The sequence below is a fragment of the Megascapheus bottae genome, chromosome 13 (assembly GCF_031878675.1).
Source record: "Megascapheus bottae isolate mThoBot1 chromosome 13, mThoBot2.hap1, whole genome shotgun sequence".
NCBI lineage: Eukaryota > Metazoa > Chordata > Mammalia > Rodentia > Geomyidae > Megascapheus > Megascapheus bottae.
The window spans coordinates 59,091,893-59,109,323 of NC_143521.1; the positions used below are offsets into that span (position 1 = coordinate 59,091,893).

Genomic DNA, 17,431 nt, shown 5'->3' on the forward strand with positions numbered 1-17,431 from the left:
GTGTGTGTGTGTGTGTGTGTGTGTGTGTGTGTGTGTGTGTGTGTGTGTGTGTGTCACAGCTGAACTCAGTAAACTACCTCATGCCTTCTATGTAGGTCCCATACCACCTGAGTCACATCCTGAACCCCGGCCTGGATCTGGATCATCATACCCACACTTCCCAAAGAAGCTGGAATCACAGGCATAAAGCTCCATGCTCAGCTCATTGGTTGAAATGAGGTCTCAATGTTTTGTGAAGGACAGCCTCAACCATGACCTACTGAGAAGCCGGGATGAGGTACAACACTTGGTCTCATTGTCGGCTTGATTCAATGGAGAAATAAACGCTGGGAAAATCAGCAAAGGACACTCACTGCAGGCTATCTGTGAGGAAATTTCCTAAAAGGAGTAACTCCCTTCACAAATGTGCACAGCACCAAGAGGCCACAAGCCTGGACAAAAGACAACAGGGAGGAGGAGGCTGGCTGGCACAGTCTTGCCCTCGTGCCCGCGCCCCTCTCGTGTTCTCTCCCTCTCTCCCCCACCCCCCAATAGTGATGTGAGTCTCTGTGCTCCCAATCACAACTGCTCCTATGTGCCCTGACAGGATAGACTGAAACCTCAGAAATGGTAGTAAACTAAAATAAGTCTTTCCTCCCTTACATGAGGTAAGATATTTTGTCACAGCTACAGAAAACTGACTAACACAGACACCATCTGGATACTGGAAATGTCCAGTTTCTAATTTTATTGCTCCTTAAGAACAAATCAGGCTGGGCGTGGTGGCTCACACCTGTCATCCTAGCTACTCAGGAGGCTGAGATCTGAGGATCAAGGTTCAAAGCCAGCCTGGGCTCTAAAGCCCCAAAGACTCATTTCCAACTAACCACCAGAAAATCTGAGGTGGCACTGTGGCTCTAGGGGTAGAGCGGTAGCCTTGAGCTGAAGAGCTCAGGGACAGTGCCCAGGCACAGAGTTCAACTCCCATGACAGACAAAAAAAAAAAAAAAAAGAACTCCAAAAAATGGAAATAATATGTTATTGATGTTTTTGCTTTCCTTTTATCTTGTTCATTTATTTATCTGTCTTTAGGAAGGTAAAGGGGAACAGAGACAGAGAGGGACAAAGGTTGAGAAACCACAGCAGTGTACTCCCTAGACACTAGGCGGAAAATGCCTATGCAACCTATGGGTGGGGATGGGAAGGAGGGACACTGTCCAAAACCGAAATGTACTTATGACCTGACTAGACAACTGTATCCCCTCTGTACATCACCTTTACAAGAACGATGAAAAATATTTTAACCCCCCAGTAGCTTAAAACAAAAACAAAAAGAAATATGAAAAAAAAGCTCTAAATTAAAAAAAAAAATCTGAAAAAAAGACAGAGATTGAGGAAATTCTGAATGTCCTAACCAGAAGAGGACAGAATAACCAGAATAACTCATCTCAACGCATCTTCTTTTACCTCTGTGGACAACGTGACGGTCAAACGCAAGTAAGCTACCAGAGTTCTTCATCACACCCCCTAGAGACTACCTACCCCGAGACTCCAGCAGGCCCTTCGACAATGTTTCTCCAAAATATCAACCCAGTAAGTACTCCACACTATGATGCCTAAATGCAGCATACTGATTTTTAAGAGATGGGCTGCATAGGCTGTCCAGGCTGGTCCTGAAATCCTAGATGTAGACAATCCTCAAACCTCACATAATCCCAACCAACTACGAACACACACTACCAAGCCCAGCTTTACTAATATAACTGACTCCAAGTACCATAAATGCGTACTCTAGTTAACACGGCATTCCAAAGCCTGTTGTGATCCATGCCTGAACTCCAGAAGACGTGATGGAGGGTTAGGATGGAGCCTGAAGAGACAGGAGACTCAAAGCGGAGCTGTGGCTCAAGTGGAAGAACACTATGATTGAATGAAAAAGTTAAGGGACAACACCGAGGCCCTAAGTCCAAGCCCCATTATTGGCACACACACAAAAAACACCTCATTTAAGCTGGCCACCGTGGCTTATGCCACTAGAGCCAGAGCTAGCAGGAAAATATACAGTAAAAAAGGAAAGGGCTGGGAGTTTGACCTAGTGGTAGAGTGCTTGCGTAGGACGCATGAAGACCAGGGTTTGATTCCTTGGTACCACATACACACAGAAAAGGCTGGAAGTGGTGCTATGGCTCCAGTGATAAAGCTCTAGCCTTGAGCACGCCCAAGGACAGGTCTCAGACCCTGAGTTCAAGACCAAGGATTGACAAAAAAAAAATTTTTTTAAAGGAAATAATCAGTATTGCAAATAATCCTGTATAATGATCAAATTAAATAAGAAATACTTGGACAATAAAAATGAAAGTATATCAGAAAAATTTGATATGCATAAAGCTGAATGTAGCTCAAACTGAAATAATTAATCAAATGTAGCTATTCAATAACATTCCTAATACTAAACAAAATTTATAAGGGAGGGGAGTTACCTTTATAAATTATAATAATTAAGAGTAGGAGTGGGGGGACCAGGAGTTTGGTAGAGTGCTTGCCTAGCATGCACAAAAACCAGGTTTCGATTCCTCGGTACCACATACATAGGAAAAAAAAAAGCCAGAAGTGGTGCTGAGGCTCAAGTGATAGAGCTCTAGCCTTGAGCAAGCCCAAGGACAGTGCTCATACTGTTGACACTGCTTTCCTGCCACAGAATGGAATCAAAGAGTTTTAAGAAACCTTATGGTTCATATAACTAAAATAGTTACTCCCTGATAACAAGTTTAATGATTGTTTAAGCTCATTCCTGATCCTCATCATTAGAAGTTTATGATGAGCCAGACAATAGTGAGTGAATCATGCTTATAATCCTAGCCATTCAGGAGGCTGAGCTCTGTTTGAAGCCAGCATAGGAAAGTCCGTCCACGCGCCTACCCAAAAAAGCCAGAAGCAGAACTGTCTTGAATGGTAGCGGATCCACCTTGAGCAAAAAAAAGTTTAAGGACAGTGCCCCGGCCCCTGGGTTCAAGCCCTAAAAGTGGCAAAAAAAAAAGAAGGAGCAGGAGGAGGAGGAGGAGGGAAAAAAAATCTTATCCAGAAGTAATTTTCTTTTTTTTAAAACCCAGAGCCTGGGCAGTCTCAGCTTTTTGCTCAAGGCTAGCTCTCTACCACTATGAGCCACAGCTCCACTTTCAGTTTTTGGATGGTTAATTGAAGATGAGTCTCACATGTCCCTGATAGATTGGCTTCAAACCAGCTTCCTGAGTAGCTAGGATTATATGGGTAAACCATCAGTACCTGGCTCAGAAGTAATTTAAATGCCACCGAAATCTTTAGGCCTGCTTATGAGATTCTGGCAATATTTCCACATGCAACCACTACTGGGAAATGCTAGAGACACATTTTATTCCATATACAATGAAAAATCCAATGTATTATGAAAATACAGAAGAAGAAAAAACAGCTTGATTCAACATAAGACTCAGACTTCTGAAATAATCACCTTTTTGCTTCCTTGAAAGGATAGGGCTGCATGAAGAACCCCCTCCAGCTGTAAATCGCACAGAGTGACAGAAGAGATTAAAGTAACATACTGTTAAAATCTAGAAGAAATGTAAAAATCTTCAAAAAGCTTGATTCATCCTTAAAAACGAGTAAAAATGGGAATGAACATAATTCTATAGGAAGTGCAGAAATTCCACCGTATGTATTTTAAAATCAGTATGAAAATTACACCAAAATTAAAATTCACAGTTCTAATAATGACTAAAATTTCAAAAGAGCTCAAATTGCACTTAAAAGGTTAAAAGTATCAAAGAAATCGAATTAGGTAGCCAAATAATAATCAAACATAAATTTTCTTTCACTAGAAGCAATCATTAAAAAGTTCAATAATTCCTTTCAGTGGTTGTAAGGCAAGTTTTCCACAAGGTAAGAAGACTTCAAAAGACAAATGGATATGACATACTAACATTTTCTGTGTAAATACTCATTTTCTGTGGCCAAATCAAAGGAAGAGTAGGGAAACCAGGCTTTAAATGTCTGTCTTCATTCTATCACTTAACGTTCTAAACTCTAGTTCGCCTTTTTGTTAAAAAAGTAATTCTAAAATTGGGCTGACCGCTCAGCTCAGCTCAATACAGCAGAGTCACACAGCACAGACCATCCCAAGCCTCAGCGACGAGGCTGATAAGCAGACCTTGGCTGAGCACGCACCTAGAAGTTCCACAATGCTCCCGCTGCGGTCTCGGCCCCGAGCCTCCTCTTGAGCCGCAGCTAGCTGTCCAAGACCACCTGGCGTGGTCAGTGCCTGCAGCAGCTCCGGCGGCGGGGTGCGGAAGAGCTGCTGCAGGAGCTCCAGGGCTCCCGTCACCACATTGTGGTCTTGGTGCTGCGTGTGATGCAAGGTCAGTTCATAAACCTAGACACAGAGGCACAGGTCTTTGGTTACCGCTTTTAAAACATGCCCCATATTTCACCATGCTCTACTATTTATTTATTTAGCCAGTTCTAGGGCTTGAACTCAAGGCCTGGGCACTGTCCTTGGGCTTTCTCGAGGCTAAAGCTCTACCACTTGAGCCTCAGCACCACTTCTGGCTTTTTCCATGGATGTAGTATCGAGGAATCGAACCCTGGCCTTTGTGTGTGCTAGGCAAGCACTCTACCACTTGGCCACACTCCTGGCTCCATCACCCTGTTTTATTTTTACAAGCTTTTGTTAGCAAAACTCATGCCTTTATTTTGCCCTCTAAACCCCTCTGTCATTTATACCGGTGTACATATTAACGTCCAGGTTGTATTCTAAAGGCCCGTTCAGGTCTGCATTTTCCAAAAGTGGGAATAAGAAAGGAAATGTACCCAGACAAGAGTGAGTAGACACAGTAGATATTGGAAACATGATTCTGAGTGCCAGGGAAAACTCACAAAGAAATTTAAAGACACTTCAAATTTTATCTTAATAAAATCCAAAAAATTGAGGGCCAGGAGTTCGGCCTAGTGGTAGTGTACTTGCCTAGCATGCACAAAGACCTGGATTCTATTCCTCGGTACCACATACATAGAAAAATTCCAGAAGTGGTGCTGTGGCTCCAGTGGTAGAGCTCTAGCCTTAAGGAAGCCCAAGGACAGTGCTCAGGCCCTCAGTTTAAGCTCCAGGCTGGCAAAAATTAAAAAAAAAAAAAATGAAATTTTAAAAAGAAATTCACTGACATCCTGCATTTTAATTTGCTAAGTTTGCCAACTCTACTTTTTTTTTTTTTTTTTTGGTGGGTGGAGGGACTTGAAGTTGGTCTAGGTGCAGTTCCTGAGCTCTTCAGCCCAAGGCTACAGTCCTACCACTGGAGCCATAGCCCCACTTCCCGTTTTCTAGTGATTAATTGGAGATAAGACACCCAAGGTCTTTTGTGCCTGGGCTGGCTTTGAACCCTGATCCTCAGCTCTTAGCCTCCCGAATAGCTAGGATTACAAGTGTGAGCCAAGGCGCCAGCGCCCGGTGCCCAGCGCGCCAACTCTACCTTTAAAATAAAAGAATATACATGTTTTTATAAAGGTGATATAAAAGAGTATTAAGGTCCAGGAGTTTGACCTAGTGGTAGAGTGCTTGCCTAGCATGAATGAGGACCCCAGGTTCGATTCCTCAGAACCACATACATAGAAAAAAAAAAAAAAAAAAGCCAGAAGTGGTGCTGTGGCTCAAGTGATAGAGCTCTAACCTTGAGAAAGCCTAAAGACAGTGCTCAGGCCTCTGAGTTCAGACCCGAGGACTGACAAAAAAAAAGAATATTAAACAGTCAAAGAAAGCTCCAAAGCTCCTTGAACCTTTGCCTTTAGTTCTTCTTATGCAACCTCTGTAACCAAAAATCATAGTTGGCAAACTGTAGTCCACAGGTAACATACTGCCTGCACCTGTGTTTGCTTCTGCAATTTCACTGTACATGGCACAGTCATAAGCTACCTGTGGCTTTCCCGGCCTGCACTAGTGGAGATGGCACGATGCACAAAGCTTAGATGCTTTATGCAGGTACATCTGGACTCTGCTTTAGGTTATCAGCTTCCAGCTTAACTCACCCTCCTGAGCAGAGTCAAGAGAAAGAACCAGCACCCACACTCCTTCCTTCTGCCCCTCCTGCACTGTTCCCACCACTCTGCTGCCTCTTTACTACAGTCACATGTTGTCACATAACACTATTTAAGTTTAGTGTGCTCCATAGAGAAATGGAGTCTACAAGAAGGCAATTAAAATAAGTAATTTGTATATTAGATGTTCATAAAATTACTCAATAGAAAGCCTGTTAAGATGATAAATCAAAAAAAAAAGATTTCATTATTAAATATAGCTTAAAGAGAATGATTTGGTGGAGCTGTGGCTCAAAGGGTAGGACGGTAGCTTTGAGCTGAATAAGTAAGGGCCAGGGCCCAGGCCCAGAGTTCAAGCCCCACAACCAAAAGAAAATGGGGGGGGGGGGGGAGAGAATGATTTAAGCCAGACATGGTGGCTCACACCTATAATCCTAACTACTCAGGAGGCTGAGATCTGAGGATCAAGGTTCAAAGCCAGCCCAGGCACAAAAGACCTTGTGAATCTTATCTCCAATTAATCTCTGGAAAATGGGAAGTAGGGCTATGGCTCCAGGTGAAGAGTTCAGAAACAGCACCTAGGCTCAGGGTTCGGGTGGTAGCTTTGAGCTGAAGAGCTCAGGGACAATGCCCAGGCCCAGAGTGCAAGCCTCATGACCCACAATGAGAGAGAGAGAGAGAGAGAGAGAGAGAGAGAGAGAGAGAGAGAGAGAGAGAGAGAGAGAGAGAGAGAGAGAGAAAGAGAGGGAGGGAGGGAGGGAGGGAGGGAGGGAGAGGGAGGGAGAGGGAGAGGGAGAGGGAGAGGGAGAGGGAGAGGGAGAGGGAGAGGGAGAGGAGAGAGAGAGAGAGAGAGAGAGAGAGAGAGAGAGAGAGAGAGAAGAGGAGAAGAGGAGAGAAGAGAAGAGAGAGGAGAGAGGGAGGGAGAGGGAGAGAGAGGGAGAGAATGATTTAAAGGTAATTCTTTGATTATAAAGTATTGCTATCTTAAAATTATTGTATGCTTTATCTGTGTCAAGATTAAATTATAAATTTGTTGTGAATTTCACTGGTGTTCTTAAAGTTCTTTATTGTGTTCTACCCTCTTTGCTAACACGCATGAATTTGCCTCCCTTTTTCCCAGATTCTGAGTCAAAATATCTGTTACAGGGAATTCTTGGAATTCCTAATCTGAATTGCACGCTATATAACAATCAATTTCAGAATACCTTTCAAGACATTCCTACATAGGATCATTTATTTTGTTGTATTTATTGTTCATATTGCTGATCTATATCCTCAAACATTTTTTTTAGAAAGCATTCAAGAAATACTCACACCTACAACTCTACTGAATCAGGAGGTCATGATCTGAGGGTCCACAGTTCAGAGCCAGCCTTGGCAGGAAAATCCATTAAGACTTTTATCTCCAATTAACCATCAAAAAAAGCTGCAAGTGGAGCTGTGGCTCAAGTGGTAGAGTGCTAGCCTTGAGCAAAAAAAGCCAGACGCCCTAAGTTCAAGTCCCAGAAATAGCAGGAAAGAAAAGTAAAGAAAATAAAGGAGTACCAGTAGTGGAATTGTGGCTCAAGCCTTGAACTTTTAAGAAGTTCAGGGAGAGAGCTGGGCACAGTGGCTCAGGCCTGTAATCCTAGCTAATCGGAGGCTGAGATCTGAAGATTGTGGTTCAAATCAGCCCCAAAAGACTCTTATCTCCAATTAACCACTAGAAAACCAGAAGTGGTGCTGTGGCTCAATGGGTAGGTCAGTAACATTTAGCTGAAGAGCTCAGGGACCATGCCCAGGCCCAGGCCCAGGGTAAGATGGTAGCCTTGAGCTGAAGAGCTCAGGGGCAGGGCCCAAGCCCAGAGTTTAAGCCCCACGACCGACCGACCCAACCTGACAAAAAAAAAAAAAAGGGATAGAAGGAGGGAGGTGAGGTGGGGAGTGGAGAATCATTCAGAGTTCATATCAGGCTAGTACAGCCCAAAGCAACAATGTCATGCATCCAAGGAGCAGAGACTGCACCTAAATTGCTTGCTACTGGATCTACAGCCCCCATCTGGTAGACAGCACACAGTGGGTGCTCAGTATGTAATGCGAGTGGATGAGCACTCTTCCAGACCTTTGGTTTTACAGACAGGATAACAGCAGTCTCTGGTACTGGGGAAGCTGAGGGGCACGAGTGATCCGAGACCATATGGACGTGAGGAAGCTGCAGGACAAAGGTCAACTCCCAAAGGTCCAGTCCTACTTCCTACAATTATCAGCTCTGTGCTTCCTGTCCTAATCAGTGGTGTTATCATTTGTTCATCCTTGCAGTACAGGACTGGAACACGGCTCCTACCTGGACAAGCTGCTCCGCAGAAGGACAGATTTCCATTTCTTTCCGTGTCACCCCAAAGCTGCCTTTCAGGCTTGTGTCTTTGACCTGTTGCTGTAGCAAAGGCACCAGGTACCGCAGTGTGAGCAGCACACCGAGGATCAGGAGCGTGGGATGTCCTTCCTCCACAGGAACCAGCAGGCCTGCAAAGGCAGCCACCATGACCTCTTCATACCCAGTCTGCTACCCAGACAACTGCCCCACACTCTGATGAAAAGGGAAGACCTACGCCAGGCGTGGTGGCTCAGGCCCGTCACCCTAGCTACTCAGGAGACTGAGCTCTGAGGAGCTCCATAAAACAGCCAGCCCGGGCACTAAACTCCATGACTCTCTTATCTCCAATTAACCACCAGGGAACCGGAAGTGGCGCTGTGGCTCCAGGGGTAGGGCACTAGCCTTGAGCTCAGGGATGGCACCCAGGCCCAGAGTTCAAGCCCCATGACTGACCAAAATAAAATAAAATAAAATAAGAGGGGGAGAATCCAGTGGGATGCCAGCAGTTTACAAAGGTAATCTTAGCAACTCAGGAGGCTGAGATTTGATGATCACAGTTCAGTGCCAGCTCCAGTGGCAAATCTGTGAGACTCCTATCTTTAATTATGCACCAAAAAAGCCCTAAGTGGAGCTGTGGATCGTGTGGCAGTGCTAGCTTTGAGCACTCAGGGGCAGTGCTGAGTCCAAATCCCAGAAACAGACAGACACAGACAGACACAGACACACATACACACACGCACGCACGCACGCACGCACGCACGCATGCACGCAGCAGGAGGAGGAAAACCCTCCTCTAAGGACAGCAGTAAGGATAAAGGTGGTACAAGCATGACTGTAAAGGCAGACTGCCCAGATCCAAGAGTGGTTTGAAGGACAGCCATGTCCTTAAGCTCACCAAAGACCTTACAGTGAACATGACTGCACTGTTTTGTTTTTGCCAGTCCTGGGGCTTGACTCAGGGCCTGAGCACTGACCTTGGGCTTTTTTCTCAAGGCTAGTGCTCTACCACTTAAGCCACAGCACCACTTCTGGCTTTTCTATGTATGTGGTACTGAGGAATTGAACCCTGGTCTTTGTGTATGCTAGGCAAGCACTCTAGTACTAGGCCAAACTTCTGGACCCTTTTTTTTTTTTTTTTAAATGCTGATACTAGGGCTTAAACTCAGGCCTCAACATCATTTGACTTTTTTCATCATGGTTAAAGCTCTACCACTTGAACTTTTTGCTGGCTACCTGGACATAGGAATCTCACCCACAATGGCTTTGAACCCTGATCCACTGATCTCAGCCACCTGAGTAGCTAGGTTTATAAGCGTGAACCACTGGTGCCCACTTACAGTCTGCTGTGAAAATCTCTCGAGTCTATCTTGAGTATATGCTGGAGGCTGGGGTATCTGCAGGCCTCATCCTTACCTAGGAGTACATTCAGAAGCCAGCTGTAGAAGTACTGAGTCCTCCTGGAATGCTGGCAGATACTCACTGCAGAGCCAGCTGCGGTCCGGCGGACAGTGGGGGAACTTGATTTCAGATTTGCTACGAAAGCCTTTAACAGGACCTGGAAGAAAAAACCCAAATAAACAAAAGATGAAGCTCCTATGAGGCTTACTGTGTTTTCCTAAAACTAGACTGAAGGGCTGGGAGTGTGGCCTAGTGGTACAGTGCTTGCCTAGCATGCACAAAGCTCTGAGTTTAATTCTCCAGAACCAGACACAGAAAAAGCCAGAAGTGGTGCTGAGGCTCAAGTGGCAGAGCTCTAGCCTTGAGAAAGCTCAAGGACAGTGCTCAGGCCCTGAGCTCAGCCCCAGGACTGGCAAAAATAAAAAATAAATGAAATTGAATGCAGAGCTTCAAGTTTTTCCAGAGCAAAAATGATAAACAGCAAGACTTTCTGAAAGTAAGGAATAGGTGACAAGCACATGGTCTACTTACTTTTCTGTAAATTGCATTAAGAACTTGCACAGTATCTAGGTCCTGTCTGGAGTAAGTGGGATCTCAGTATCCAGAGAAGGTGCATTCACAGGTGCATTAAGGGACAGGGCAGTAACGACCAGGCTAACCAAGACAGAAGCATCACATAAGAAGCCGGTGCTGTGGATCATACCTGCAATCCTAACTCCTCAAGAGATTCTGACTCAAAGCCAACCCAGGCAGAAGTTCCTCCAATTAACCAGCAAAAGGTCTGAAATGGGGAACTGTGGTTCAAATGGCAGAACATGAACCTTTAGCAAAAAAGTCAAACAACTGAAGTTAAAAGGTCAGGAGAGGGGCCGGGAGTTTGGCCTAGTGGTAGAATGCTTGCCTAGCAAGCAAGAAGGCCCGGGTTCAAGTCCTTGGTATCACATACATAGAAAAAAGCCAGAAGTGGTGCTGAGACTCAAGTGGTAGAGCTCTAGCCTTGAGAAAGTCCAAGGACAGTGCTCAGGCCCTGAGTGCAAACACCAGGACTGGCAAAAAAAAAAGGGTCTAGAGATTTGTCTCCAGTGGTAGAACACTTATCTGGCAAGTACAAAGTTCAAAACCTAATACGTCAAAAAACATGGTAGTATACCACACACACATCTAAGACAAATAGGAAAGGGAAAATCGGGGCTGGGAGTTTGGCCTAGTGGTTAAAGTGCTTGCCTAGCATGCATGAAGACCCGGGTTCGATTCCTTGGTACCACATACATAGGAAAAAGCCGGAAGTGGTGCTGAGGCTCAAGGGGTAGAGCTCTAGCCTTGAGAAAGTCCAAGGACAGTGCTCAGGCCCTGAGCTCAAGCCCAGGACTGGAAGAAAAAAAAAAAAAAAAAGAAAGGGAAAATCATCTTTATAAACTTATGCTAGCTCTAGATTTCACTGAAAACCCACTTGAATGGCTATAAGTAGATTGGAAAGGCAGGAGAATAGATTTTGGGGAATATTTATCCCAAGAAGGTAGTGTAGCAACATGGCTATTCTACTTTTTAAAATAAGGGAGAAAAGAAGGAAGAGAAGGAGAAGGAGGGAAGGAAGGAGGGAAGAAAGGAAGGAAGGGAGGAGGGAGTCAGGTGCCAGTGGCTCTCACCTGTAATCCTAGCTGCCCAGGAAGCTGAGTTCTAAGGATCACAGTTTGAAACCAGCATGGGGAGAAAAATCTATGAGATTCTTATCTCCAATAACTTCCCAAAAGTAATAAGTGGCACTGTGGCTAAAATGGCAGAGCGCTAACCTTGAATAAAAATGTTCAGGGACAGTACCCAAGCCTGAGTTCAAGCCACAGGACCAGTACAAAGGAGAGGGAAGGGGGAGAGCTTAGCACAGTCTTACTCCAATGTGATATAAATCATAGCACACTAGCCAGGTAAGCTTTATCACTGATTGGTCTCTGAGCTGATACCAGTTCTCACAGAAGCCCCTGCTCCCAAAAGGCCCCAGAAGCAGTTGTCTTCCAACTGCCTAGGAGCCTCTACTGCAAAGAGGGAGCAATAGAAATAGAAATAGGAGGGCCAGGAGTTTGGCCTAGTGGTAGAGTGTCTGCCTAGCATGCACAAAGACCCAAGTTCAATTCCTCAGTGCCACATACATAGAAAAAAGCCAGAAGTGGTGCTGTGGCTCAAGTGGTAGAGCTCTAGCCTTGAGAAGGTCCAAGGACAGTGCTCAGGCCCTGATTCAACACCTATGACTGGCAAAAACAAAACAAAGAAACAACAACAACAAAAACAGAAATAGGAGAAGCCAGGAGCAGTGAGTGACTCAAGCCTATCATCCTAGCCACTCAGGAGGCCAACATCTGAGAATCACGGCTCAAAGCCAGCCTAGGCACTACAGTCCATGAGACTCTTATCTCCAATTAACCACCAGAAAACAGGAAGTGACGCTGAGGCTCAAGGGGTATGGTGGTAGCCTTGAGCAGAAGAGTTCAGGGAAAGAAGAAAGAAGAAAGAAGGAGAAGAAATAGGAATTGCAGCTCCCACTGGCACTACATTCTTAACATTCATGACCTCATTTCCTTACTCCAAAGCCCATGAAACTGGCTTTAAATCACATTAATGTTAACCAGACAATCTCAAAACACAGAGGAAAAGTCATGAACTAGGCCGGGCGCAGTGGCTCACACCTGTCATCCCAGCTACTTAGGAGGCTGAGATCTGCGTTGTGGTTCAACGCCAGCCTGGGCACTGACGTGCACTGAAGTTTGTGAGATTTTTAATCTCCAGTTAACCACCAGAAAACCAGAAGTGGCACTGGGGCTCGAGGAGCAGGGCGGTAGCCTTGAGCTGAAGACCTCAGGGACAGCACCCAGGCCCAGAGTTTAAGCCCCACAACTAACAACAACAAAAAAACCATCCTGAACTAGCCTGAGCCATCTCTTCACGGTCATATAGTTCAGGACGGCAGTCACAGCTAACAAACGAGGAGCTCCTGCGAGCCAGGTCCAATGCTACATCCAACGCGCATGTGTGGACTCCTTCCGCAGAAGAACTCTGCCTGAGTACACCACATGTCTCATTGGTCAAACTGGGCAAGAAAATCTGTGGGCAACTTACCAATGGGAAAGGGCTGGCAACCAGAGTTTCAATGACTCTAAAAAGTGTTGTCACCGGTGCAGTGGCTCACACCTGTCATCCTAGCTACTCAGGAGGCTGGGATCGGAGGGTCAGGTTCAAAGCCAGCTCAAGCCCAGAAGGACCTGAGACTCTTATCTCCAATTAATCTCTAGAAAACGGGAAGTGGGGCTTGGCTCAAGGGTAGGGCAGCAGCCTTGAGTTGAAGAGCTCAGGGACAGCGCCCATGCCAAGTTCAAGCCCCATGACCCACAAAAAAAGAAAAAAGAAAAGAATACACTAAAACAGGTCTGAAGTGGTCTGATGCCAAGAGGACACGGGTGCTTGCTAGCATTCAAACCTACAAGTCAGCAGAGAGGCACCGCCACTCGGAAGGCTTGGTACAATCTCTTTCCAAAACTAAGCTGAGCCCAACTCAGCCTCTCTGGAAAAATGTCTTTTAAATTTACATCTATAAATCATCTTATTCACTTCACCCTATAATAGAAAGTAGAAGTAGAGGAAAACTCCTGGGGTGCCTGAAAACTACACACATAGCAGTATGGCAGGTCAGGAAACAACTTGTCTTGCCTTGCTGTCATTACTAGAGGATTCAAATGACTGCCCAGCCAATAGCCCCGAGAGACCCATTTGCACGTCTGTGACCTGAGGCAGCAATCATACCTTAATTTCATTGTCATTTGCAAAATTGCCAAAAGAAGCCATAATTTTGGGGATAGCTGCAGCCAAGGTCTCCTGGACCGATTCCTCAGGTCTCTTGCTTATGCGAGTCAAGCATGGCAGAAGATTCACCAGGTAAGGCCTAAATGTGCAAAAGGAACATTTGTCATTCTTCAGGTGTCGTAAGATGAGGAAATAGAAACACGTAGCTTTCTATTAGGAAAAACACAGCTTTACAAGCAAATAATCCTAACAGAGATGAAAACAATTCTTAGATAAAAGAACAGCACATCTGAATGCAGAGTAAGTGTAACCACCCTTTGTCTCGCCCCTCCACAGAGGGTGTGGGAAGAAGCTGGGTTTAGCCAGGCGCTAATAACATACATCTTTAACCCTAGCTATTCAGAAGGCTGAGATCTGAGAACTGAGGTTTGAAGTTAGGCCAAGTAGACAAATCGGAAAGAGTCTCATTTCCAATTAACTAGTATAGTAAAAAAGCCAAAGCCAAAGTGGAGTTATGGCTCAAATGGTAGAGCACCAGCTTTGAGCAAAAAAAAAAAGCAAGAGTGAGAGGACTTGAATTGAAGCTCTATTACTGGTGTGTTCACGCAGGCATATATGCACATATGCACACACATGTATGCACACATACACACACACAGATTCTAGACTTATTTACAGTAAATTATAATAGTTATCAAATTTATTAAAATACACCTATTTAAGTAGGATAGTATCAAAAATTCTACTTTAAAGACAAAAAATTTTAGAGTATGAATAAAGTTTTCCTAAAGAAGAAACATTAGAAATCAGAAAAAAAAATGTATTCATGCTAAATGAGGCCCTTTAGAAAGAACTTGTTAATGCGCACTGAGTGGAAAGACCTGTCGAGCCCAGGGCTGAGTGCAGGGACCGCCCTCCCCTAGTGATGAGACAAGTGGGAAACAGGGTCAACAAATAGCACTGACTCCGTCTGTAACAAAAACGTCAAAAAAACTGAATAGACAGGGAGGCAAGAGGGCCGCTCCAAAGAGATGACATTTTGCTGAAAGGAAAAACTAAACCAGCCATCAAGAAGAAATTGAACTTGTTTAATAAGGACTAAAATCAAGCTAACAAGTCAACAAAGCATACGTGAATATAAGAGCCAGGGGAGATTCTGAGCCTACAATGTTACCTGGATAGCAATATATTCAAACACACACGCACGAACGCGCACACACACACGCACGCACAGGTGTGCAGGTGCGTGTGTGGTACTACAGATTGAACTCAACACATCACCACCTGAGCAACTCTACAGTCCTTTATATTTTCAATTTGCTTTTGGGAGGGTCTCCTGCCTGGACAGACCTTAGATCATGATCTGCCTACCACTCTAAGTAGCTGGGATTAGAACTGTACACCACCAAACCCAGTCACAACTATATCTTTATTTTTTTTTTTTTTGGCCAGTCCTGGGCTTGAGCTCAGGGCCTGAGCACTGTCCTTGGATTTTTCTCAAGGCTAGAGCTCTACCACTTGAGCCTCAGCACCACCTCCGGCTTTTTCTAAGTATGTTGTACCAAGGAATCGAATGCATGCTAGGCAAGCACTCCACCACTAGGCCACACTCCTGACCCAACTATATCTTCTTACTGTCTCTTTGGCTGCTATGTGGTAAACTTGGGATGCAATGCTTCAGAAATTTTTCAAAACAAGGATAACTAGGTTTAGAATGTAGCTCATTCGGGGAGGACACACTCACATGCTCAAGGTTCTAGGTTCAATTTCGAAAAGTAAAACAAAACTAATAATAAAAAGGAAGGGTTTTGTAACACCAACCTTCCAAAGCAAGTCCCAGTGGCTCACACTTATAATCCTAGTTACTCAAGAGACTTGCTTAGGCACACAAATTCTTAAGACTCCTACCTTTAATTAACCAGCAAAAAAGCTGAAACTCCAAGTCATGGTTTGAGTGACAGAAGTGCCAACCAAAGAAAGCCTAGCAAGAGTGTGAGGCCCAGTGTAAGTGGCAATATTGGTGCAAAAACATTCATACTCAAAAATCTTACTTTTGTGGTCATACAAGGTTATTACTGAAATACAACCTCAAAAGAATCACTATTTCGGGCCAGGAGTTTGGCCTAATGATAGAGTGTTTGCCTAGCATGCACACAAGACCAGGGTTCAATTCCTCCGTACCACATACATAGAAAAAAAAAACAGTAGTGGTGCTGAGGCTCAAGTGGTGGAGCTCTAGCCTTGAGAAAGTCCAAGGACAGTGCTCAGGCCCTGAGCTCAAGCCCAGGACTGGCCAGAAAAAAAAAAAAAAAAAAACGCAAGCAAGAAAAAAAGAAAAAGAATCACTATTTCAAGTTAACAATGAGGATTCAGGCCACTCTACCACTGCCTCTGGGATAGACCTAAAGGTCTCTAGGATGTGAATATGCTTTTTTACCAGTTAAGGAAAGAAGGAAGGACTCGGTTTACTTAAAAAAGGAAAAAAAAGGGCTGGGAGTTTGGCCTAATGGTTAAAGTGCTTGCCTAGCATGTATGAAGACCCAGGTTCGATTCCAGGTTACCATATACATAGAAAAAAGCCGGAAATGGTGCTGAGGCTCAAGTGGCAACAAATCTGTACACAATGCTGTCACTATGTTTCCAGGAATGACCACAGGAAAGAGCAAAGAAAGAAGAAAAGGGAAAAAAATAGAATAAAAATAATATTTTTAAAAAAAGGGAAAAAAAGGTCCTGCTTTCTTTTTCAACCTATTAAATCAGTCTCAACAGTTTCAAAGCTTTTTCAACTAGTTAAAACTTTACACACATCTCAACATTCATCTTTTGAAGCCATCTCATCTTTTCAACCTAAGAAATCAACAAATATTTGTTTTCCAAGTTTGTGAGAATGAGATCAGCACCTCAGCCGTTACCTGTTGACAAGTATCTTTAAGCAATTATGATGTGCAGCCAGTCTGGGCAGCGCAGAACAGGACAGTGAGACCCCTGCTAATCTACAAAATGCATTTCCTAAGTCACATGGCAAGATGTACAGGAAGCCAACAAGCATACTAAGAAAGAATATTCCACATAGAAATGGGTGCTATGAAGAAAAACACAAGCAGAACACTGTCAACAGCAATTTGGGAGGGGCTAGACAATTTGAGAAACACACTAGGCTTGGACTGGGAGGTTTATCTGAAGAGGAGACATTTGAACTAGACCATTAAAGTCCAGCACTAGCTTGTAACCCATCAGACATGATTTTTAAAATATCTCAGAAGAGCTGGGCACTGGTGGCTCACACCTGTAATCCTAGCTACTCAGAGCTGGGCTGAGATCTGAGGATCAGAGTTCTAAGCTAGCCCAGGCAGCAAAGTTCATGAGACTCATCTCCAATTAACCACCAGAAAGTCAAAAGTGGCACTGTGGCTCAAAGTGATAGAGCACTAGTCTTGAGTGAAAAAGCTCGGGAATAGCACTCAGGCCCTGAGTTCAAGCCCCCCAATTGACCAAAAAACAAAAGAAAACAAAGCAAAACAACCAAAGCAGAATTGAAGGTGTGGCTCCAAGTGAAAACATGAAGCCCTGATTTTAAACACCAGTACTGGCATCAAAAAAAAATAAAAGCTGGCCACCTGCACCCTCGCTACTCAAGAGGCTAAGATTTGATGACTGAAGTTCAAAACCAGCCCAGGCAGAAAAGTCCATGAGGCTCTTTTCTCCAATGAACCAGCAAAAAGCTGGACATGGAGCTTAGGCTCAAGTGCACAAAGTAGCCTTGAGCAATAATTAAAACAAAAAAGTAGCCTTGAGCAAAAAAGCTAAGGGACAGCTTGCAGGCCTAAGTCAAGCCCCAGAACTAGCACAATA

The 17,431-nt window shown here is 44.4% G+C and overlaps 1 protein-coding gene across 1 annotated transcript in view; it reads right to left on the bottom strand.

Moving 5' to 3' along the window:
• The window catches only part of Htt (huntingtin), a 111,560-nt gene that overhangs the window by 74,968 nt on the left and 19,161 nt on the right, over positions 1–17,431 (bottom strand). Inside the window, exons 6-10 of the mRNA XM_090343888.1 lie at positions 13,580–13,718; positions 9,806–9,947; positions 8,363–8,541; positions 4,180–4,384; positions 3,467–3,514 (exon numbers count right to left, since the gene is read on the bottom strand). Coding sequence (XP_090200014.1) covers positions 3,467–3,514; positions 4,180–4,384; positions 8,363–8,541; positions 9,806–9,947; positions 13,580–13,718 — 713 coding nt within the window. The remainder of the gene's footprint in view (positions 1–3,466; positions 3,515–4,179; positions 4,385–8,362; positions 8,542–9,805; positions 9,948–13,579; positions 13,719–17,431) is intronic.